Source organism: Mobula birostris, chromosome 12 (genome assembly GCF_030028105.1).
Source record: "Mobula birostris isolate sMobBir1 chromosome 12, sMobBir1.hap1, whole genome shotgun sequence".
Taxonomy (NCBI): Eukaryota; Metazoa; Chordata; class Chondrichthyes; order Myliobatiformes; family Myliobatidae; genus Mobula; species Mobula birostris.
Genome location: NC_092381.1, coordinates 32443808 through 32469618, shown reverse-complemented (window position 1 = coordinate 32469618; position 25811 = coordinate 32443808). Strand labels below are relative to the sequence as shown.

At 40.3% G+C, this 25811-nt stretch overlaps 1 protein-coding gene across 6 annotated transcripts in view; it reads right to left on the bottom strand.

Moving 5' to 3' along the window:
• Positions 1-25811, bottom strand: part of LOC140205822 (lysine-specific demethylase 4A-like) — an 85304-nt gene that overhangs the window by 24254 nt on the left and 35239 nt on the right. For all 6 annotated transcript variants that reach the window (XM_072273555.1, XM_072273552.1, XM_072273553.1 and 3 more), the window contains exons 10-16: positions 22278-22483; positions 21023-21309; positions 19404-19527; positions 15918-16096; positions 12435-12651; positions 3814-3890; positions 622-677 (exon numbers count right to left, since the gene is read on the bottom strand). In XM_072273555.1, coding sequence (XP_072129656.1) covers positions 622-677; positions 3814-3890; positions 12435-12651; positions 15918-16096; positions 19404-19527; positions 21023-21309; positions 22278-22483 — 1146 coding nt within the window. The remainder of the gene's footprint in view (positions 1-621; positions 678-3813; positions 3891-12434; positions 12652-15917; positions 16097-19403; positions 19528-21022; positions 21310-22277; positions 22484-25811) is intronic.

Below are 25811 nucleotides of genomic sequence, written 5' to 3'. Positions count from 1 at the left end.
GCCAGCACCTCTTCCCCAGGGCACCACTGCTCAATACAAGAGGACATGGCTTTAAGGTAAGGGCTGGGAAGTTCAAGGGGGATATTAGAGGAAGGGTTTTTTTTACTCAGAGAGTGGTTGGTGCGTGGAATGCACTGCCTGAGTCAGTGGTGGTGGCAGATACACTTGTGAAGTTTAAGAGACTACTAGACAGGTATATGGAGGAATTTAAGGTGGGGGGTTATATGGGAGGCAGGGTTTGAGGGTCAGCACAACATTGTGGGCCGAAGGGCCTGTACTGTGCTGTAGTATTCTATGTTCTTTCTTATTCCACCTCTTCCTCTGCATTCCAGGCATTATATCATTATAGTGCACATGACAGAGATGCACAACAGCGGCCTTACCATGCAAACCACATGCTCCAGCAGCTTCATCACTGGGAATATCCACCCAGTGATAATCATCTACATAGCAGCTGTGTCCCCAGGAGAATAGGGCATCAAAAGGTCATCCACCATCACACTTGGCTTTGTCCTGGATGGACCTTTCATCGTCTTAACATGGGTAATTTAAGGTGGAGATCTGTCGAGAACATTTCTTTGCATAATATTCTAAAATCTGGCATGTATGCTACAGACTGACCTGTTGTCGGTGGTTTTCTGAAGAGCTCCTCCCCGAAGGGTACAGAGACAGCAATCCTGTATAAGTGCAAAAGACACAAGAATGTACTAGCTTGTAGTGCAATAGTATTATTTTCTCAACAGATCAGTCTTCGAAAACTTAAAGCACTTTGATAATCTTTGAAATTTTATATCAGTTCAAATCTACATAGATCTTCAGCTTTACAATTCACAAACTTCCATTTTTTTTTGTCTTATCAGCAAGACTGATTTCAAGTGCATAGAACTTGTACTACTAGAAATTTGACCACAAGAACAGAAGTTAATTACATGGTTTCTCAGCCATGCAGTAGAACCTCACATTATGCTTCATCTATATATAGCTCATTTTGTCATCATATCCACTTTCCCACTTTATTTCCACATTCTCTAGTCTTCATAATTAAAACTCCTAGACTCAGCTTTAGTTATCTCAATACTTGAGCACCTGCTAGAATTATAAAGAAATTCTTCCTAAAAGAAATCTCACTTTTCTTCTAAATGAATAGCCACCCCCCCTCCCCCTACCGCCCCCACCATCTTGACACCCTGTCCTTGGCCCTACACTCTCCAGCTAGAAGACACAGCCACTTGGCATCAACCTGATGAATCCTTTTCAGAACATGAGTCAATGAAATCACCTTGTTTCTTGCCAATGCTGCTCAAATTCCTCCTTGGCAGACAATTCTGTCATTCCAGGAATCAATCAAGCTAATCCAAGCCAAGTACATTGTTTAAAAAAAAAAATTCCAATTACAGCAAGGTGTCCTTAGTTTATATTAATCTTTGTTGATAGGTTTGCAATATATCATCTGAATTTTGGACTGTTTGCTGTATTTACATACTTACCTCATGAACTACTGTGCCTTTGTACAGCGCTGCAGTCACTTTGTTTATTACTTTCATCAACATGTATTAACCTCACATTCTGCTTCATCTACCATTAGCTGGTTAATCAATTTATTTCCCAAACCTGAAGCAAAGTTATGACCCAAAATGTTGATGGTCCCTTTGCTTTTTCCTCAGTTCCTCCAGCAGTTTGAATTTTGCCCCCTTTTACATCTGCCTGAGTACATTCTCCACAGCTCTGGTTTCCCATCTAGCTAACTGTGATCAAATTTGGTGTTAAGCTTTCATAGAATCAAGAACAGTGCAGTGTTGAAACAAACTTATCAGCCTATAATCCACTCAATCACAGAGAGAATGTATGAAAATTAACTGCTTATAGACAGCAGCAGAACTGAACCTAGGTCACTGGCACTGTAATAATGTTATGCTAACATGCTACCCTCAACTTATGTGGTCACAGGAAGAACTTCACAGTCCAGAAATCAGGATTGAACCTGGGCCTTTGAGGCTGTGAGGAAACAGTTCCACCTGCTGCACCACTATGTGACTCAGGTGTTTGTAAGCTCAGATAATACTTCTGGTCCCTATAGTTATCTCCTTTTTCATCAGTCACAATCAAAATTCAACTTACTATCCTATTCAACATAGTAATTGAATACCACTTGCAAAATTCAACAATGCTCCTGGAGAAATTAAAGAGGATCAAAACTGGACAAATTTTCTGAAACTACTGGCCAGCATCTGCAGAGACCAGAAGTGTTACTAAATTCCCTCAATTCTGGAACAAATCAGAGCACAAATGAAGGTTCTAATACCTTTAATACTCTTTAATACTATTCTAATACTTTTAAGTAAAGAATATTGAAGGAAAAACATGGAACAGTAGTTCAGTTGGCCAGATATCTATTGCTGAAAAAGTTTAAAGCTCTCTATTAGGAAGGTTATAATTAGAGGGCACTTGGAAAATCAGAATGATTGCATTAGCAGACCATGGTTTTATGAAAACATGTTTACCAAGTACAAGAGCTTATGTTTACTTTTTTAAAAACAGGACCAAAATCTGAAGTACAATGCAGAAGCATGGGAAGATAATTTGTTAAAATACAAACTAGTAGGAATAAATAAGCCATTAAAATGTTGTAAGATAATTATACTTCTGGCACCAGAATAAGAGGACTTGATTTCCGGTCTAGTTTAGGTATCAGTCCCTCAGAAGCTGATAGTCATCTCAAGGAGTGATTTACAAAAAGAATATATAACTTATGGAATCTCTTGGTAACTTCTACAATCAAATTGTAACGGATACCTTTGAAGGGAATGCTATATTTCAAGGCCATAGAACAATACAAATCATATAATTGAGTGTTGACAAAAACAAAATACAGCACAGGAACAAACTTTTGGCCCACAATGTCTGTACTTTTCAAGATGCTAAGCTCAACTAATCCTATCTGTTTTCACATGGTCTATACCCCTCCATTGCTTATTTGTTCATCCGCTTAAGTCCTTCAACCACAGCTGTCACTTCTGCTTCCAGCAATTCTCCTGGCAGTCTTCCAGGCACCTACCACTTCCTATAAAAATAAAAATCTTGCCACAAATCTGCTTCAAATTATCCATTTAAAGTTATCCCCTCCAACATTTGACATCTCTACCCTGAAAAGACTCTAATATCTACCCCATCTATGCCTCTGATAATTTTTGCATACTTCGATCAGATTGCCCTCCCCCACCCTGCATCTAATGCTCAAATAAAAAAATTCAAGTTTGTCCAACATCCCCCAGTAGCTAATACTCTGTAATCCAGCAACAGCTTGGTGAATCTCTTCTGCACTCTCTCCAAAGACTCCACAAGCTCTCTGTAATGTGGTTTCCAGAATTCCAAATGTGGCCAGACCGAAGTTTTATATGGCTACTTGTCTTTCTGACTTTTATACTCAATATCCAGACTGATGAAGACAAGTATGACATACGCCTTCTTTACCACCTATTTATTGTCTTGTCACCACTTTAAGGAATTTGTGGATTCTTCTACACATCAATACACTAAAGCGTCTTGCCAATTGCTGTATACTTTCATCTTGCATTTGACTTTGCAAAATATGAGTTCTCACAGCTATTCAGATTAAATCCATATAACATTTATTTTAATTTCCAACCGGTCTATATCCAGCTAAATCCTGACAACCTTCTTTATTTTCTATGACTCTTCCTGAGTTGTCTGCAAACTGAAATCAACTCACCTACATTTCTGTCTAAATCATCAAATTTCTTTCTTTTTAAAAAGGATTACATTGATCAATTACACACGTGCCACGACACTTACTTCTGACAAAGCATTAGCAGAACATCTTGAACAGATCCAGTCATCAGTTATTTTTTCAGGAGCGACTCCATAACAGCCTTCAAAGCAAAAAACATTTTTTTCTGTTTTAGAAGTTTATAAACAAAACAGCTTTTCAACACACGCAACTTATAGGAAAATGCAAATAATTAAATTTTTAATGTGTACAAACCCATTAAAATCATACCCCAAATCCATAACGGGCTTGTATGAGGGCTGACGTTAGGGTCATCCATGATGTTGGTGGCACAGAAATGAATACTCACTTATTACTTTTTTTTAAATTTCTGCTCTTTTTACACAACATATTTTAAATTAACTATTTTATAGACATACAGTGCTTATAAAAAGTATTCGCTGCCCTTGGTAGTTATCATGTTTTATTGTTTCAACAACATTGAAATACAGGTGTCCCCCGCTTTTCGAATGTTCGCTTTACGAAATCTCACTGTTACGAAAGACCTACATTACTACCCTGTTTTCACTTTCAGAAGGTGTTTTCACTGTTACGAAGAAAGGCAGCGCGCGCCCCGAGCAGCCGCTCTCCCCCGGATTCGGAACGGCATTGCTTTAACATGTTGCATTGAGCAGCCGTTAGCAAGATGAGTTCTAAGGTGTCGGAAAAGCCTGAAAGAGCTCGTAAGGGTGTTACACTTAGCATAAAACTAGGCATAATTAAGCATTTCGATCGTGGTGAACGAGGCAAGGACAAAGTGAGTTTGGCTTGTGGAAGCTGACGAAGATGATGTTGAAGAGGTTTTGGCATCCCATGACCAAGATCTGATAGATGAACTGATGCAATTGGAAGAGGAAAGGATAACAATCCAAACCGAATGCAGTAGCGAAAGTGAAGCAACTACGTGAGATTTTCACTGCAATGATAAAGTACGACTTTAATTTTGAAAGGGTACGTAGGTTTAGGGGATATTTGTAAGATGGTTTGAGTGCTTACAAAGAACTGTGTGATAGAAAAATGCGCGAGGCTCAGCAGTCAAGCAAGCCTTTCACATCAGCCACAGCAGACGAACCTCGACCGTCAACATCGAGGCGGACAGTCATAGGAGATGAGCTGTCTGCTCTGATCGATGATGAGATGACACCCCCGTGTCCCACCACCCTAACCCCCGAGCCCTGGACAGATACTGTACCAATTTGCGGAGAACGCAGTGGTAGCCAGGGGGCACACAGCACATCTTTAAGAAAAAAGCCGAAATAAACATGCTGATTAATTACGTGCCTGGCAGCACCTAATTAACCAGCATGTCTATTTCGGCTTTTTTCTTAAAGATGTTCTGTGTGCCTCCCGGCTACCGCTGCGTTCTTTGCGGCAATGTATCGGGTCGGCGGCTAGGAGGGTGGGGGCCACTACACCACCCAACCTGCGACGACTCAGTCTAACACACCATCATCAGTGTGCTCGGCGCTGTTTTCCCAATTCCTGTAAGTGATACTACACTGTACATACATTATTTCTACTTTATATATGCTGTGTATTTTTATGTGTTATTTAGATTGGCAGTTTCATAGCTTAAAGCTTACTGGAGAACGTGTTTATGCCAACAGCGCTTGCATGAGATTTTCTGCCAAGAGCACTTGCATGAGATTTTCGCTACGGACATCTGTGCAGGCAATTGTTGTACAGAAGTATTTCTACTTTATATAGGCTGTGTATTTATCATATCATTCCTGCTTTTACTATATGTTAGTGTTATTTTAGGTTTTATGTGTTATTTGGCATGATTTGGTAGGTTATTTTTGGGTCTGCGAACGCTCACAAGATTTTCCTATATAAATAAATGGTAATTGCTTCTTTGCTTTACGACATTCCGGCTTACGAACAGTTTCATAGGAATGCTCTACCTTCGGATGGCGGGGCAAACCTGTACAGTGGATTTAATTTGGCTTTTTATGACACTGATCAACAGAAGAAGGAAGTTTCTGTGTTAAAGTGAAGACAGATCTCTACAAAGTGATCTAAATTAATTACAAATATAAAACACAAAATAATTGATTGCATTATTATTCACCCCTTAATATGAAACATCAAGCCATCACTGGTGCAGCCAATTGGTTTCTGAAGTCACATAATTAGATAAATGGAAACAATCATGTGCGGTCAAGGTGATTAAATTGACTGCAGTAAAAATACACCTGTATCTGGTGAGTCAGTATCTTGGCAAAAACTACAACAGGAAGACAAAAGAACACTCCAAGGAACTCAATGAAAAGGTTAGTGAAAAGGTTATTGAAAAGCACAAACCAGGAGATAGATTCAAGAAAATTTTCAAGTCACTAAATATCCCTTGGAGTACAGTTAAATCAATCACCAAGAAATGGAAAGAATATGGCACAGCTGTAAATCTGCCTAGAGCAGGCCATCCTCAAAAAATGAGTGACCACACAAGAAGGGGACTAGTGAGGGAGGCCACCAGGAGACCTATGACAACTCTGGAGGAGTTACAAGCTTCAGTGGCTGAGATCGCAGAGACTGCACATACAACAACTGTTGTCTGGGTGCTTCACCAGTTGCAGCTTTATGGAAGAGTGGGCGAGAGAAAGCCACTATTGAAAAACACTCGCATAAAATGTCAGCTACAGTTTGCCAGAAGGCATGCAGGGGGCTCTGAAGTCAGCTGGAAGCAGGGTCCGATAAAACCAAAATTGCTTGTCGTAGGCCAAGCACTCCATACGATCAAAAATATACCATCTGTACATGAAGCATGGTGGTGGCACCATCATGCTGTGAGGATGCCTCACTACAGCAGGCCTGGAAGGTTTGTGAAGATAGAGAGCAAAATGAATACAGCAAAATACTGGGAAAACCTGGAGGAAAACATGATGCAGTCTGCAAAAGAACTGAGCCTTGGCAGATGATTTGTTTTCCAGCAAGACAATGACCCCAAGCATAAAGCCAAAGCTACACAGGAATGGCTTCAAAACAACAAAGTTAATGTTCCAGAGTGGCCCAGTCAGAGTCTAGACCGCAATCCAATTGAGAATTTGTGGCTGGACTTAGAAAGGGCTGTTCACTCACAATCCCCATGCAATCTGAAGAGCTTGAGTAGTTTTGTACAGAAGAATGAGGAGAAATTGCAATGTCCAGATATGCAAAGCTGATAGGACAGATATCCACAAAGATTCAAGGCTGTAATTGCTGCCAAAGGTGCATCTACTAAATACTGACTTGAAAGGGGCTAGTAATTATGCAACTAATTATTGTGTGCTTTATATTTGTAATTAATTTAGATCACTTTGTAGAGATCCATTTTCACTTTGACACAGAAGTACCTTTTTTGATCAACGTCAAAAAAAAATTAAATCCACTGAGATTCAATGTTGTAAAACAATAAAGCATGAGAGCCTTCAAAGGGGAGTGAATACATTTTACAGGGTGTGTGTGTGTAGTTTTTTTCTCTATTTATTTATCACATATTTCATTGCTGCCATAAAGTTAACAAACTTCATGCCATATGTTGATGATATTAAATCTGATTCTGATGTATAGCGAGAGCAGAAAAGGGGGAAAGATAGTGTTGTATCCAATTACTATGAAATAAATCGGGATCAAATATAACAGTGGAGGAGGCAGCCATTTGGTCTTTTGAGTTCACATCAAATTTTTGAAAGGGCAATGTAGCTAGTCTCATTACCCTGTCATTTTTCCATAAATCTGCATATTATTTTCCAGTCAAGGATCAACACAGTTCCCTTTTCACAGTAAACACACAATGGGGCAATGAATGGCAGGTTTCAACCTTTCTAAACAAATGCCCTTTTTTGAGTTACCTAAATTGTACCCTGTTTTTCAACCCTTCCACTAACTGGAACTGGAACTGTTTTGCATCAACTGTTTACGTGAGCACTTTTACCCTATCTTCCTTTCGTGTTCTGTACAAGGAGAACAATTGGAGTTTGTGCAGACCTATGCTTCTAACATATCCAATGCTGAACCATTCCAATACAGGCAAAACTTGGCACTTCAAGGCTGTCACATCCTTCCGAAAACAGATTTGATCATTATTCAGGTAATATTCCAGCTCTGACAAAATTGGAGATAATTTCTTATGAAGCTTCAAACTAACCTCAATATCAAAGCGCAAAAACTATAATAAAAGCAGTTTGAAGTTAGATCAAGTAGCATACTTGGACAGTGAAGTACAGTTAACAGTTCTGGTCAACCACCTTTTATTAGAACTCTCAGCTCTGACAAAAGATCTTCAACCTGAAACAGTTAAGACCATAAAGTCCTGACGAAGGGTCTCGGCCCAAAACGTTGACGGTAACTCTTCCAATAGATGCTGCCTAGCCTGCTGCTTCCACCAGCATTTTGAGTGCGTTGCTTGAATTTCCAGCATCTGCAGATTTCCTTGTGTTTGCGTTTTTAAAAACCATAAGCTAAAGGAGCAGAATTAGGCCATTCAGCCCATTGAGTCCATCCTGACTCATTTATTATCAATGTGGAGTCCATTTTCCTGCCCTCTCCCCATAACCTCTGACACCTGACTAATCAACAACCCATCAACAGCTGCTTAAAGTATACTCAATGACTTGAACTCCACAGCTGTTTGTGGCAACAAATTCCACAGATTCACTACCCTCTAGCTAAAGAAATTCCACCTCATGTCTGTTCGAAATGGATGTCCCCCTATCTTGAGGCTGTGCCCTCTGGTCCGTGACTTACCCACCACAGGAAACATCCTTTCCATATCAACTCTATCTAAACCTTTCAGTATTCAATAGGTTTCAATGAGATCTCCCCTCATTCTTCTCAACTCCAGATTAACCCTTTCCTTCCTGGAATCATTCTGCTGAACCACCTCTGTACCCTCTCCAATGGCAGAAAATCTTTTCCTAGATATGGAGCTCAAAGCTGCTCACAATATTCCAAGTCCAGTCTGACCAATACCTTAAGCAGCCTCAGCATTATAGTCTTGCTCTTATATTCTAGTCCTCTCAAAATGAATGCTAACATTGCATTTGCCTTCCTTACCACCAACTCAACCTGCAAGTTAACCTTTAGAGAACCCTATACGAGGACTCCCAAGTCCCTTTGCACCTTTAATTTTTCAATTTTTTTCCATTCAGAAAATAGACCACACCTTCATTCCTTCTACCAGAGTGCATGACCATACACTTCCTTACACTATAAACCATCTGTTATTTCTTTGCCCATGCTTCTGATCTGTCTGCAGCCTCCTTGCTTCCTCAACACCACCTGCCCCTCTACCTATCTTCACATCATCTACAAACTTGGCCACAAAGCCATCAATTCCATCTTCCAAATCACTGGCATATAATGTAAAAAGAGATGGTCCCAACACCGACCCCTATGGAACACCACTAGTCACTGGCAGCCTACCAAAAAAGGTTCCCTTTATTCCCATTCCATGACTCCTGCCAATCAGACAATGTTCTATCCAATGCTGGTATCTTTCCTATAATATCATGGCCTCTTACTTTGTTAAGCAGCCTCGTGTGTAGTACCTTGTCAAATGCCTTCTGAAAAATCTAAGTACACAAAATCCAACAATTCACCTTTGTCTCTCCTGCTTTTTCTTTTCTTTCCTCAAAGAATTCCAACAGATCAGTCAGGCTGATCAGGGCCAATTTTATCATGTGCCTCCAAGTACCCTGAAACCACATTCTTAATAATGGACTCCAACATCTTCCCAACCAGTGAGGTCAGGCTAGCTGGCCTATAATTTCGTTTCTTCTGCTTCCCTCCCTTCTTAAAGAGTGGAGTGATATTTGTAATTTTCCAGTCCTCCAAAACCATTCCAGCATCCAGTGATACTTGAAAGATCATTATTAATGCCTCCACAATCTCTTCAGCTGCCTTCTTCAGAACCCTGTGATGTCGTCCCTCTGGTCCAGGTGACTAATCAACATTCAGCTTCCCAAGCACTTTCTCCTTAGTAACAGCACCTACACTCACTTCTGCCCAGACTGTGTCATATTTCTGGTGTACTGCTTTTGCCTTCCACTGTGGAAGACTGACACAAAATTCTTAAGTTCACCTGCCTTTTCTTTGACCCCCAATATTGCCTCTCCAGTGTCATTTTTCAGTGGTCCAATATCAACTTTAACCTTTCCACTAATCTGTGCTATATTATGTGCCCTCCCTTTTCCTTTTCTGCCACAGTTGCTTCATCCTCCCTTTACGATACTTCACCTTTGGGATGTATCTATCCTGCGCCTTCTGAATTGCCCCAGAAACTCCATCCATTGCTGTTGTCATTATCCCTGCTAGTGTCTCCTTCCAAACAACTTTGGTCAGCTCCTCTCTCATGCCTCTGTAATTCCCTTTACTCCACTGTAATACTGATACATCTGACATTACTGCACAGTCCTGATGAAGGGTCTCAGCCCGAAACATCGACTGTTTATTCTTTTCCATTGATTCTGCCTGACCTGCTGAGTTCCTCCAGCATTGTGTGTCTATTGCCCTATCATCTGTCTGTCCTTCCTCAAAGTCTCACTACACTCTACTGCCTCATCCTCAGCCACATCACTCCAGGTGTCTCGTTCACACCCCACAGGTTAGTCCCGTTTTTTTCAGCTTTCTACCTATACCCAACTCCCTTCAGGACCTCCTCCCTTTTCCTACCAATGTCTTAAGTGCCAGTTTGTACCACGACTTCTAGCTGCTCACACTCCCCCTTTAGAATGCTTGGCCCCGATCTGAGACATCCCTGAAACAGGCACTTGGGAAGCAACATATTATCCAGGTGTCTCTTTCACACCCACAGAATCTACTGTCTGTTCTACTAATTATGGAATCCCCCATTACCACTGCACGTCTCTTCCCCCACCTCACTCTCTTCAGAGCCAGAGACCTGGTTGCTGCAGCTTCCTCCAGTGGATTGCTCCACCACCCCCAAAACCCCAACAGTATCCAAAATGATATACTTATTATTGATGGGAACAGCCAGAGGAGTACTTCTACACTGGCTGTCTATTCCCTTTCCCTCTCCTAATAGTTACCCAGCTACCCAACTCCTATAACTTGGGGTTGACTACCTTCCTGTAACTCCTATCTATCACCTAATTTTCCCGTAAGAGCCAAAGGTCATTGATCTGCAGCTCCAGTTCCTTAACATGGTCTCTAAAGGAGCTGCAGCTGGATGTTCTTCATGTAAATGTACTTTTGAGAGAGACCGGAGGGCTCCCAGGGTGTCCACCTCTAAAACAAAGAACATATCACATATCTCAGTGCACTAGCTATGTACTAATATACAAAGAAAGAAAAATCTTACTAGAAACTTACTTAGAATATCTGCCTTCTTTTTACTGGCTCAAATAAAACTCACTCCTGATGAGACTTGTTTTTTTTTTCAAATGGCTCCTGGCCTGCAACGACTTCTCTCTCTCTCACTCACTAATTCAAATGAAAGTTAACTAAACTTTCTCACCACAGATGTTACTTGACTTGCAGAAACACATTTCACATGGATATAATTTTCTTTCATTGCAAATGCATTATATTTTAACCAACTGTAACTACTTCCATTAAATTATTTTCCCGCTCAGACATCTAATTGCTCAGCTTTAGGCCAAATCAACTTTCAACCTCAGATTTTGTTGCAGCCAGATAATTAAGGAAAATAAAAACAAGAACATTTATACTTAATCAGTAGTTGCCTCAGGTTACAATCTGGAACAATATTTAGGGAAAAATTATCACATCAGAAGAGTATTTTTACAGCATGTGATCTTGCGAACGCTAGACGACATAAATGTCAAAAGTGCCTTAATGTAAAATTTCTATGCGGCATTTTACACATTAAAGATGGAATATTTGAACATTAGTTAAATCCTTGGTACTACAGTTCCTTGCAGTGTTAATTACAAACTGACATTCGCCTAGTATGTCTCTAACCCACAAAGAAAAATGACAGTTGTGCAGATAAACAGAGTCCAGGTTGTGGATCATTCAAATACCTGCACAGCTTCTTAGACAACTGAAAACTATTTGTCTAAGATTCAAAAAACGAGTTGTCCTTTTCATATGTCAAATAGAAAAATTCTTGATTAAATCTTAATGACATTTTCCATGCTTGTGGCCACTATATTCCCATATCCCCAATGTACAAAACATAAAACTTCAATTTTTTTCCCCATTATTTGTAAGAAAGAATTCAATATCGTCCAATTCCCTACAGCTAGGTCATTTTGGCACAACAAATGCATAGTATTCATGAAGTAAAAATTAAATTCCCAATCTCCAGGATGCCTCCACTGCAAATCACTGTTTTCACAAAGGGAACGAAAATCTTTGGACACAGCCCTGGAAGAATTCTAGCTTTAGTTAAAAGCAATTATAAAAATATTCAATAAGCAAAAATCTCAAGTTTAATGTGCACAGTCATGATTCATCAACTGATCTATATAAAATCAAGCTAAAGCAGCTTCTGTATACTTGCAGTTCCTCCATAACTGATGAAATACTTGAAAGGTTTTTCCTGTGGCAATACTCAGCAATGAATAAAAAAAATTAGATGGTCACAGAGATGTACATATTATTTGTAGTTTGCAGATAACTATCCGGCTTTCATACAAAGCTTCCTTTTTTATACCACAATAAGAGCCAATCCAACACTTACTTGCGTGAACACATACACAGCACTTTGCACATGTAATCAGGGTGCTTGTTCCATCTTCCTCAATGTACGATGTGGGAAGGCTGAGATCAACATGGTCACTTCCCGATGTGAAGCACATCTCCGGAACCAAAGGCTTAGTTTTCGCTTTGTTTCTGAGTATGCTTGCATCCAAATGTTGGGTTTTGTTTCTGAAAGTATGACTCTCCTGACAGTCTACCTATTGAAAGAAAACAGAAGAAATGGTAGATAAGGGGAAAAAAAAATAAAGAGTTAATTGCATTAAAACATTTAATCAGAATCCAAAGGACTTTTTTTGCTGCCATGGTCAACAAGAAAATAGCAACTATCAATGTTTCAAGAGCAGATATTTGGCAATGTTACATTAAATCACTGAATTTGCTGGAATCAACGCAAATGTTAAAAGATCATAAATGTAAACTGTTCTATCAGCAATTCTTATGGTAATAAAAAAATTGCGTTCATTAGTTAAAATAGCTTAAGCTATCAAATGGTATTATTTGCTAAAACAGCAAACTGTGAGTACATGATACTTTTTTTAAACCATAAATGATGCATGCTTCATTATGCCACATCATATTTCAGAACTTTTATAATCAACTCACAAAAAGTAAAGTTGAAGAAAATTGCCTGAAAAACTCATTAAACACAATTCAGGTGATCATGCAATCGTCTCAACACAAGTTTCCTCAAAATGGAAATATTCCAGCAAGAAAATGCAACTGACCCCCAAAACATTACATAGGTAATGCTCCACATAACAAGATCTCTTTGCTATTTTCTATGGAATAGGACAGATATAACTGAAAACGAGGGAAAAAATTCTTTAAAAACACAGGAGAACTGTTCTAGAAGACCTACTAAAAATAGAATACAATACTGAAACCATTGTTCTTCAGTTATAGAGGGCATTGGTAAAAGTACATCCAGTTAAAGGCCAATTATCAACATGCAGCAGCAAGCAACACACACAGAATGCCAGAGGAACTCAGCAGGCCAGGCAACATCTACGGAAAAGAGTATAGTCGCCGTTTCAGTCCGAGACCATTCATCAGGGCCCTTCGTGCAGCATCAATCTGTGCACTCAAAGCTAAAAGCTGCTGTAGAGGGATCTATTTCAAAAGGGATAAAGACTAGTTTCTGCTGGTGACGTTTCAATGAATACTATTTGTCAAAGGAAATCCCAATATTTCATATAGCCATATGAATAGAGGAGGCCATAGCTTTTTGAATCTGCTCTGGCATTTAATAAGACGAATACCACGGTTGATCAGCTGGTAACCACACACCCCCTCTTCCGACCCCTTCATCTGCATGTTTACCAAGAACCTATCTACTTCTGCCTTGAAAATGCTCAGATGTTGCTTCCACTATCTTTGAGAAGTTCAAGAGTCATGATCTCTCAAACAAACTGCACCTCATGCCGTAAATGGATTGCTTTAAAAAAAACCAAGTAACCTTTCTAAATTCTGCCACACAAGAAAACATCTTTTCCACATCCAAGATCACCTTACTATTTGAAATGCCATTGGTTACAAGTGTAGCCTGTCCAAACTTGCCTGAAGACATCCACACATTCCAGCTATTAAGTCTCACTCAGTGAAGGTTTACTATTTCCAGCATTATTAAGATCCTTTCTCAAATAAGGACACCAGTAGGATAACAGTATTCCAGATGAACCTCCTGTCTATAACTGAAGAATAAGACCACCCACCCACCACGACATTTATAATTTCCTGTCAACACCCATGTATACATAGTCTGGCACTCAATGTCACTTTATGTACAATCATTCTATGTGTATAAGCTACCCTTATGTACTTAAATTTATTGTTTTTTTTAAAAGATTGTTCTCTATGGTTATTTTGTTTTTTTTAAAATGGTACCTCGGATTCACAGTAAGAATCATTTTGCTCTCCTTTAGATTTGTGTACTGAAGAATGACAATCTTGAATCTTTCTTAATTTGTTCTACTTAGCCTTCTTCAAATAATACAGTAATACAATCTCTCCCAACTCAAAGCTCTGCAAACAATTTATATTGAATGCTTTTTTTATTTCTATTCCCTGACAAAATCAACAACTGCACATCTTTTCCCCATCATATTCCATCTGCCAGGTTTCTGCCTTCTCACTCAACCCATTGCCTATGTAACCTTCTTTGGTTACCACCCATCTGTACCATAACAAGTTTAGCAGCTCATTCCTGCTATCAGTTGAGACTCAATGGGCAGGGAACTTTTTTTCCAAATACCTTACTGTTCCTGTCAATACTTAATAACATTCAATAGATATACAAAGATAAGAAATTTCATAAAACTGAAGAATATTTTAAAGGCTGGGAGGAGGAGAAGATGGTGGTGCAACGCAGCAGCCACTCCGGTGAAATGATATCTGTTATCTGTCAGGTAGGGTGCCGTGCACAATCCTGATTTGATGGAGTCAGACATGAGAGCATGGAGGAACATCTGGAGAAACTTCTGAAATGCCTGTTTCGCTGCCGCTGCTACTGTGTGATCCAGAATCTCCAGAGGGGAAGGCCCCGAGTCCTCGGCTTTGCTTGTTGCTTGGCAGCTGGGACGGGGTCGAAGCACTCGGCAGAGATGGTGCTCGGTGTCGGAGGCTCGAAGTTTTCTGACAGACTCAGAGTCGGCTGTGGTCGGGTGCTTCTAATGCATCGGCAGTTGTCAGCACCTGGAGGTTTATGGCAGGGGGAGTTTCTCCCTTTTGCCGCCTGCTATTGGGACTATCGGAAGTTGATTGGAACTTTGAGACCTTTTTTTTTTTAAACCATGTCCATGGTCTGTTCTTTATCAAATTATGGTATTGCTTTGCACTGCTATAACTATATGTTATAATTATGTGGTCTTGTCAGTGTTAGTCTTCGGTTTCCTTTTTTTTGTGATATCACTCTGGAAGAACATTGTATCATTTCTTAATGCATGCATTTCTAAATGACAATAAACGAGGACTAAGTGTCCTCATAATCTAAAAAAAATCTAAAGAATAGCCAAAATGCAAAGACAGACTATTATTAATGGAAAAAGTACTTCGCAGTGACTGATTCTTTACACCAAATTGCCAGCAGAGGGGGGAAAACAGTCACACAGAAACTCCCCACATCTTATCAACCAAGAAATTATGGGTTTGTACATTCATTCAAGAGTATTCCACAAATTTATAGCAAACAGAGAATCAATCACTGCAATGACACTCTTTTCCAATGGTGATACAACAGAGGCCTTTATCTAAAAAGTACTTTACAACAACTTGAAAACATCTCACAAATTTAGAACCATTACTTTTTGCATAATCCATGGTCATTTTTCAAACTTAAATTTGAGGAACTCTCAATTTTCCAATAAAACTAGTTATAATCTTCTATTTTCCAGTGTTAAATCTTTATGATAAAAGGAATCTATAATCTGAATCAAACACTGGAGAGGAAATGAAAAAATATTCCAACCTGGTTTAACTGGAAGAGGGCACAAATGGAACAGTGTGGTACTAGCTGTGCCAACGTACTGTTGTACTCTCGTTCTGCGAGAAAGTTCTGGGGACGATTTTGCCAAAGATGAGCAAGTGGTTTAGCCCACGGTTCTGACTCCATTGGGTCATCTTCTACTGCCAACAGGTCTGGCATTTCTGTCACAAAAGGTTAACATCAAGTTAAAATCCACTAAACAGGTTTTGAATTTTAAAAAGTACAAATCAAATACTTTTGACAATCTGATATCCCGAAGGCTTTCGTTGCTATTATTTCTTCCACCTCCCATTCATTCTCCAATTAGTTCCTAGTTTGAAGACAGAATAAAATATTAATGGTAAGACTCTTGGCAGTGTGGAGGATCAACGAGATCTTGGGGTCTGTATCCATAGGACACTCAAAGCTGCTGCGCAGGTTGACAATGTTGTTAAGAAGCCGCATGTCGTGTCAGCCTTCGTCAACCAAGGGAATGAGTTCAAGAGCCCTGAGGTAATGTTACAACTATACAAGACCTTAATTAGACCCCACTTGGAGTAATGTATTTAGTTCTGGTCACCTTACTACTATAGTGATGTGGATACTATAGAGAGAGTGCAGGGGACACTTACAAGGACATTGCCTAGGTTGGAGAGTTTACCTTATGACAATAGGTTGAGTGAACTTGGCCTTTCCTCCTTGGAGTGACGGAAGATAAGAGGTGACCTTATTGTGGTGTACAAGATGATGAGAGGCATTGATCATGTGAAGGCTTTTTCCCCGGACTGAAATGGCTAACACAAGGGGGCATAATTTTAAGGTGCTAGGAAGTAGATACAAAGAGGATGTCAGAGGTAGGTATTTCACACAGAGAGTGGTGGATGCACAGAATGCACTGCCAGTGAAGGTGGCAGAGGCGGATACAATAGGATCTTTTAAGAGACTCTTAGATAGGTACCTGGGGCTTAGAAGAATAGAGGGCTTTGCGGTAGGGTAATTCTTGGCAGTTTCAAGAGTAGGTTACATGGTTGGCACAACATCGTGGGCCAAGGGACCTGTAATGTGTTGTGGATTTCTATGCTTCTACCTCCTAACTTGCACATTATAATCAGAACTCATGGAAAGTTTCACATAACCAATTTTCCAGGTTGTCCCATCAAAAATGGCCAGTCCAAGGAAAGGTCAACCTACAGTGTTAAATCCATTTCTCTCCACAGATGCCGGGCTGATCTGCTGAGTTTAAGGCCTAATTTGTTGGGTATTTTAGAGGATCTCTCCTGGGTCCAGCCCATACCTACCATTACAAAGCAACTCTAACTTCTTAGAAGTTTACAAGATTCACCATGCCATCTAAAACTTTTACAAACTTCTACAGATATGCAGTGGAGAGTATAATGATTGGTTGCATTTTGGCCTAGTATGGAAATACTGATGACATTGAAAGGAAAAGCAAGCGCAAAGTAGTGGATACAGACCAGTCTATCACAGGTAAAGCCCTCCCCAGCACCGAGTTCATCTACAAGAAGTGCTGTTGGAAGAAAGTAGCATCCATGATCCAAGCTATGTTCTTTTCTTGTTGCTGCCATCAGGAAGGAGGTATAGGAGCCTCAGGACCCACACCACCAGGATCAGGAAGAGCTATTACCCCTCATCTCTCAGGCTCTTGAACCAGAGGGGACAACTTCACTCATCTTAACACTGAGTTGTTCCCACAACCTATGGACTCACTTTCGAGGCCTCTATCTCATGTTCTTGCAATTAATAGCTTATTTATGATTACTTTGTTTCTTTTTTTTACTTTTTGCATTTGCACATATGTTGTCCTTTGTACACTGGTTGTTGTGTGCACATTTTTATTGATTCTATTGTGTTTCTATATATTTCCTGTGAATGCCCACAAGAAAATGAATCTCAGGGTAGTACAATAGATAGTGATATACATGTACTTCGATAAAAAATTTATTTTGAACTTTGAATTACCACCATTACTTGTTTTTACTTTAAGAATCTGGAAACTACAGGCTTTTATAACTTAACAGTTCCAACATCACTTTTTCTCCCCTCTTTCGTACTTGTATCTCCTCCAGATTATCCACCTACAAATAAGACCAGGAGCAGAATTAGGCCATTTGCCCATCGAGTCTGCTCTGCCATTCCATTATGGCTGATTCATTATCCCTCTCAACCCCAAAAATTAGAACCTTTGATCATCTCCTAGCTGGCACCACTGTTTACATCACACTCCCATTTTCCACCCCATCACAGACATTCCTTTTATTTAATATATCCTACCCCTACTACGCAATTTAAAACATGCTCACTTTCCAGCAATAACCTGCTGGGGAATCTCAGCAGGTAAGCAGCAGCAGTAAAGAGGAAAAGGAATGGTTGACAGAGTAGTCCTGCATTGCCAGTCCCATTCTCCTCTTTATACTGGGCAGCTTCCCTTTCAGTCCTAGTTCTGGGGTTTTAACCAAAAACGCTGACAATTCTTCCACCTCTCCCACCAATGCTGCCTGCCTCACCAATTCGGATAAAAAATTAGTAATCCATAATGCTAAAGTTATGTTTGTACAAAACTAAATTTACAATTCATATTTTGGTACTAACGAGCATAAGGCAACATGAAAGATCAAACAACGGCAAGAAGTTAAAATTTTAAGTTTCTTGGTAACAAGTATAATTGTTTCTGTTACTGAATTTTAGAGTACAAATTAGTCTAATGCAGAACCTCTTCCCTCACCACCATTCAAGACCCCAAAGAGTCCATTCAGCAAGTCTGTCATGTTCCTCAATTGTATCTGCTGCTTCCAGCGTGGCCTTCTCTACATTGGTGAGACCTGACAGAGATCGGGGGAACACTTTATTCATTACCTGCGCAAGATCTCCCAGTGCTACCCATTTCAATTCAACTTTCCATTCCCTATCTGACATGTCTATCCATGCCCTCCTCTACTGCCACGAGGAGCAGCAACACCTCATATTCTTTCTGGGTACTTGCCAACCTGATGGAATAAACATCGATTTCTCCAACTTTTGGTAATTTAAACTAACCCCTCTCCTCTCTTTTTCCTTTATCCATTCTGGTTACCTTTTCTCCCCATTTTCTTCTCTCCACTTCCCCACAAACTCCCGCTGGCTCCCCTCCTCCTTCCCTATCTTCCACTGTCCTCTATTAGATTCCTTCTTCAGCCCTTTATCTCTTTCACCTAACCCCTCCCAGCTTCTTATTTCACCCACCTACCTCACCTGGTCTCATCTAGCATTTGCTAGATTGTACTTCTCCTCCACTACCTTATTCTGGCTTCTACGCCCTTCCTTTCCCGTCACAATGAAGGGCTTGGTCTGAAACATTGACTATTTATCCTCCTCCATAGATGCTGCCTGACTTAAGAGTTCCTCCAACATTTTGTGGGTGTTGCTCAAATTTCAAAGACATGCTTTCATAGCAAAGCCATTTGATTGAGACTGCTAACCCTTTTTACAAACCTTCATCACTGACACAGTCCTTTACAACAGCAAGGGGATGGTGCCGTGGTGGTTTACTGAGAGGCTGACGTCGACTTTTTGCCTTCTTCTTGGATTTCATTTCCTTCATATATTGCTCTGCCATCTAGGAAATGAAGAAATGTGGAATTGTAACATTTCCTCAATTCAGAAGGCTAAATAGCAGCTGGAAAACCAGAACATTTTGGTAACAAGTATAATAATTATGTTTGTCAACATGTCCTTTTTTGCAAGTCTTCAGTTGGCAAATAACTTAAACAAAATTCAAATGGAAAACCTATGGAATTATGGAAATGGGGTCACAATATGGCAAGAATCCTGGCATTCAATCCATCTTCAGAGATACACTGGTATCTTTCAGAAAGAATCCAACAAGTGCTAATGATTATATGCATTTTATAACATAGAGTGAAGGGACAAAGGACAAAAGCATTCAGCACACCAGATCCAAGCTGATATTTTGCATTCCAGAAGGTTCCTCCAAATACACTCATCCAACTTTTCCACATTTCTCCCCCATTCCTTTCCCTAGCTTCCCTCAAGATGTTGAGGTGACAAGTAGGTACAATTTGATAGCTCCACATTAGCAAATTAAGCAGAAAAGGCTCGGTCTGAATTCCATACTGGATTTATCAGAATATTTTTGTACCACTAACTGTTAACTCTGATTTCTACAAAGTAAACATCTTTTCCAAATTATTCCCAAACTTCCCTAAATTTTCAAATCCTTCCACGATGTTTTCTTGCAAAAGTAGTTCATGCAGTAGTTCATCCACCGCAAAATAAGAAGATAGCTTTTCAGTTCCAGTATCGCCTTAGTTGCAGCTTTCTAAAAACTACCTAGGAAACTGATTTTCATACAAGGCCAGAAGTATGCACAAAATTGAGAACTTGGTACATTCAAGATCAACTGAACTTAAAAAAAAAATCAACCCTCCAAAAATAGACAATGATTTACTTACTATTTTTGTTGATATTTTTACCAGCTCCACTGCCGTACTGATTTGATGGCACCTAGAGCAGGCATTTCAGCTGATATTAACACCCAAGATGATTTATTATTTGGACTCAGTTGTGCAATTGGGTTATGCAAATATCACAAGTTGGTCCAAATGGTGTTCCAGAATTGATCCTTCTAGGCAACTATTTCTTGTTCTTTCTGGCAAAAAGTAACTACATATTTTCTTAACCTATTTTTAAACTAAATTCTAAACTTCATCTATATTAAAAATATTCTATATTTTTAAGGATTAGATTATAACCCTTTGAAAGAAGAATAAAAGGTTGAATATACATATAACATTCCAAAAACATTACCCAATGAAAACAATGTCACCTGGAACAACATTCATAAAAAGGACTCACACTTATTCTGTGGGTCTTTTGAAAAGTTAATCAATTTAAAAATAACTGTTTACACAGATTACTTCAAGCTAACATTGATTCACTCAATGGATTCTTGAGTAATTTGCTCCCCCAAAAATCCAAGTTCTCAAAAATATGAGTCAGTTTGATGCACATAGTTTTGGGTTAATTGCTCAAGATTTAGAGCATAAGTGAAGTGCAATCAAGTAGTATGAAATTACTATATCTATGATTACCTCTGCAAGGTCTTGTTCATTGAGACTAGTTCCAACATTGGTTTTAGCTGGTTCACCCCAATCTGGACTATTATCAGAGTCTTCAGCAGCACTCTCTTGACTTGAGCTCTGACTGCTTGTGGTTTCGGAATCAGATGAGCTGGAGTCTGAGGATTTCACAGAAGCGGAAGTATTTTGAGAATGAGCCGCCACAGAGAAGTTTAACACAGTGACAGCGGTGTCTGCTGAGGAGGACAAAGTTGGCTTCAGTCTCAGCTTCTCCTCTTGTGGAGCATTTTCAACTTTAACTGTGGCAGATTCAAATAAAATGCATTACTAGTAAAAATGTGATAAAGATGAAAGGAACACAAGAATAAAAAAACTGCACAGGTTCTACAAATGTGATATAAAAACCAAACTTTCACAGACCATGGAGATATGATGGAATTTAAAATAGTGATGTGTGAAAAATGCATCATTAGGTATGATCATGTCAGGGCAAGGGAGTGAATCACAAGTACCAATATTTACACTTCTCATCGTTGGAGGTAAAATTCACACCCTGGCCATTTACCAAGGAGCATTAACAGGAAGAACACCTCAACCTTGCCAATGAAGGGTATATAGGAAACGTTAAGAATAGAAATGGGGAGCTGAGACTTGGGGACGAAATAGATGAACAATAAAAGAGAACAGGCCAAGTTGCTCTCAAGACCTTGGAAAAGCTACCTGGGCTGGGCTGAAAACTTCGAATACTACGCCTGTGCATCAATGTTAAAATTGAACTTCCATTTAAAAGCTGTTTATGTCTACAGCATTGGGAATTTTGCACTCACACATCCCTTCCCATTTTAACACCCAATTCATTTTATCCTAGCACTGGAGTGTAATATTTATAGAGATGTTTGTACAGGACATAAATGGCCTTTTTAGCCCACAATGCTAACTGCAGCTCTATTTCTGCCTTTCTGTTCTAATCCCACTTACCCACACTAGATCAGTATCCTTCTACGCACTGCCTATTTAATCTACCTCCAACATCTTTTCTGGCTGTGAGTTTCAGGCCTCAACCACCACTTAAATAACCCACACCCCTCAAAACCCCTTTAACACTTATTCTTCTCACATTGAACCTATGCCCACACATTTTTGATATCCTTACCATGGGAGAAAAATTCTAACTACCCTAAATTGTCCCTCATAATTCAAGAAACAAAACAGGAAAATTATATATTTTTTCCTTTAATAACACACACAGCAACAGGAAATATTTTACCTGAAATATTAGGACTGGCATCACTAGTTTTAAGTTCACAGTATTCCTCTTCCTTTTGCTGCTTCCCTTTATACTCTTCACTATTACCATGTACTACAGGATTAACGGCGTCATCGTCTTTGAGGATCGTAGCATTATCATTCATCTCTTCTGGCAACTCCAGACAAACCTTGTGTCTCTTTGTTCCTATTCGATGTTTTATTGGGCTAGAAATGAAAAAAACTGTCACTATTAAAATGCCTACTCTCATCAACAAAAGCACGAAGCAGCTCTCCACTCAATAGCATTTCCTCACTTTTCCCACACCACCTGGCCCCTTTCCTCCACTGAGATACATAATACAGGGGTTTTTTAACTATTTTATCCAGCAGAAAGCAAATTCCCCAAAATTCTGATATCACATTTCATGGTTATTACCAAATCTGTACTAACAACAGTGAGCAGAATTAATTAATAGATCTTGCCAACATTTGTTCAATCAAATAAAACAGGAAAGCATTTCAAGAAGACAGCTATTATATAGATGACTTGGTTACCTCTGGGGAAAAAAAAAAACAAAATATGGAAAAATTCTAAGTATTCAGAGATCTAAAGTGTCTCTTCACATTGCCATTCCATCCTATAAAGTTTTTTTCCCCTATTGTTGAAATTGCAGTGTTGAAATAATTTCAAGCTTGCACCAGAGCATTCCTGCAGAGAGGGCTAATACCCTACCATTTCCTAAAAAGCACCAAAGGCACAATATGGTAAATATTTCAAAATTTGTATGGATTAAAAAAAATATTTAACCTTTGCTTCAGGGGAAGTAACTTTTCTCTTCAGCTACTGCCCAATATGCTAAATGTGCTCAGTTAAGAAGAAAGTAATTCCAGTTCAGAATAATAATTTCAAACAAGATGGTGTTGCAAACAGCGGCCGTGTGGCGAACACCATACCAACTTTACAGTGTACTACTGATTTCGGCAATTTCCATCACATTTCTTTTTCAAGATGCTAATAATCACATTAGATATGATCGACTGACTTTTCTGAACATTGGGAAGACGGCATTTACCCGCAATGTGCTGCCTTTTCTACACTGGGAACCTCTGTTTACATGATCCACGGGAGGCTTATTTATTACACCACCCTTACCTCGTAACATGGTGCCGAAGGCAAGAGAGAAGGGCCGGCATCCTGGTGAGGTTGAGACGGCATGCTAATTGGCCGCCGCTCCCTAATGTACTCCTGGCTACCGCTCCGTTACTGGACAACAAGCTGTGTGAACTGAGAGCCAGAATCTCCTATCAGCGGGAAACAAAGGAGTGTAACATTTTGTGCTTCGTGGAAACCTGGTTGCCAGAGGAGATACTGGATCATGCCATCAAGCCCTCTGGGTGCTCCCTGTTCCAGGCAGATAAGTCTAAAAACCTCTTTGGAAGAGTAAAGGTGGGGTATCCTTCACAGTCAATAATGCTTGGTGCAACCCCCGAAATGTTCATGCCCTCAAATCCTTTTGTTCCCCAGGTACCTTGTGCTGCTGTGTAGACTTTTTTGGCTGCCTAGGGAGTCCACTGTTGTTATTATCACAGCTGTGTATATTCCGCCACAGACTGATACTGACCTGGCTCAGCTCTCAAGGAACTGTACGAAACCATCAGCACCCTGGAGACTCTACACCCGGAGGCTGCTTTCATCGTCGCCGGAGACTTTAATTGAGCGTCCCTGACTAAAGTCTCTCCAAAGTTTTGTCAACACATCCAGGTGAGTAAACAGGGAGATAGTATACTCGACCACTGCTACTTTCCCTTTTGCAATGCTTACAAAGTGCTCCACCGTCCACCGCTTGGAAAGTCTGATCACTCCTCCATCCTGCCTCTGGACACTTACAGGCAGAAGTTGAAACAAGAGGCGATCATAGTTAAAACCTTCCACTGTTGGACTGACCAATCAGTCTCCATGCTACAGGACTGCTTTGATGATGTCAACTGGAACATCTTCCGTGATGAAGATATATCCGAGTTCATGGAAGGGGTCACAAGCTTCATCCAGAAAGACAGAGGATGTTGTCCACCCTCCCCCCCAAAAAAAAAATCAGTCAGGGTCTATCCAAACCAGAAACCCTGGATCAACAGCTCCGTGCACGCTGCACTTACAGCATGAGACAGGGCATTCACTGCTGGTAACCACCAGGAACTCAAGAAATGCAGCTATGATCTACACTAAGTCATCAAGGCAGCAAAACGACAATACAGGAACAAGTTCCAGACACAACTCTCCACCAACAACACCCACAGCCTATGGCAAAGTGTACACACCATCAGAGACTTCAAAGCTAAATGCAGTGGTGCCACTAACATCACTGCCTCTCTCCCAGACAAGCTAAATTGTTTTTACACTCGGTTCGATGTCACCAAAAATGAGTCCCCGAGGAGAGCTGCCGATGTGACCTGCACCGTGGCCATCTCTGATGTTGAAGTACGCAGGTGCTTCCAACGAGCGGACAGCCACAGGGCTGCGGGACCAGACAGCACCTCTGTGCGGATACTCGAAAAGAGCACCGCACAACCGGCTGGCATGTCTGCAGACATTTTAATCTCTCCCTCTCCCAGTGTAAAGTGCCCTCCTGGTTCAAAACATCCACCACTGTCCCTCTACCTAAAAAGACCAAGGTAACATATCTGAACAACTGGTGTCCTGTCACACACCTCAATAATAAGCAAATGCTTTGAGATGCTGGTCAAGGACTACATCTGCAGCATGCTACCACCCACACTGGACCTCCTACAATTCACCTACCGACACAACCGATCGACAGATGACACAATAGTCACAGTTCTTCACACCATTCTTACACACCCGGAGAAAAGGTATGCTGATGTGAGAATGCTGTTCTTGGGACTACAGTCCAACATTCAACACCATAATTCCCTCCAGGCTTGACAAGAAGCTCAGAGACCTTGGCCTTCAACCTGCCTTGTGCAGTTGGTCTTGGACTTAGTGTCAGATCGCTGGAAGGTGGTAAGAGTGGGCTCCCTCACCTCTGTCCCTCAGGACTGTGTCTTACTCCTTTATTCTCCGTATACCTATGACTGTGTTGCCACCCACAGCTCCAATCTGCTAATTAAATTTGCTGACAACACGACACTGATTGGCCTAATCTCAAATAGTAACAAGGCAGCCTTACAGAGAGGAGGTCATCACCCTGACACAGTGGTGTCAAGAAAACACTTCTCTCTCAATGTTGCAAAAACAAAGGAGCTAGTTGTGGACCACAGGAAGAATGGAGACAGGCTAACCCCTATTGACATCAATGGATCTGGGGTTGAGAGGGTGAACAGCTCTAAGTTCCTCGGTATACACATTACTGAGGACCTCACTTGGTCTGTACATACTGGCTATGTGGTGAAAAAAGCACAATAGCTCCTCCTTCACCTCAGATGGTTGAATAAGTTTGGCATGAGTCTCCAAATCCTTAGGACTTTCTACAGAGGCACAATTGCGAGCAGCCTGACTGGCTGTATCACTGCCTGGTATGGGAACTGTATTTCCCTC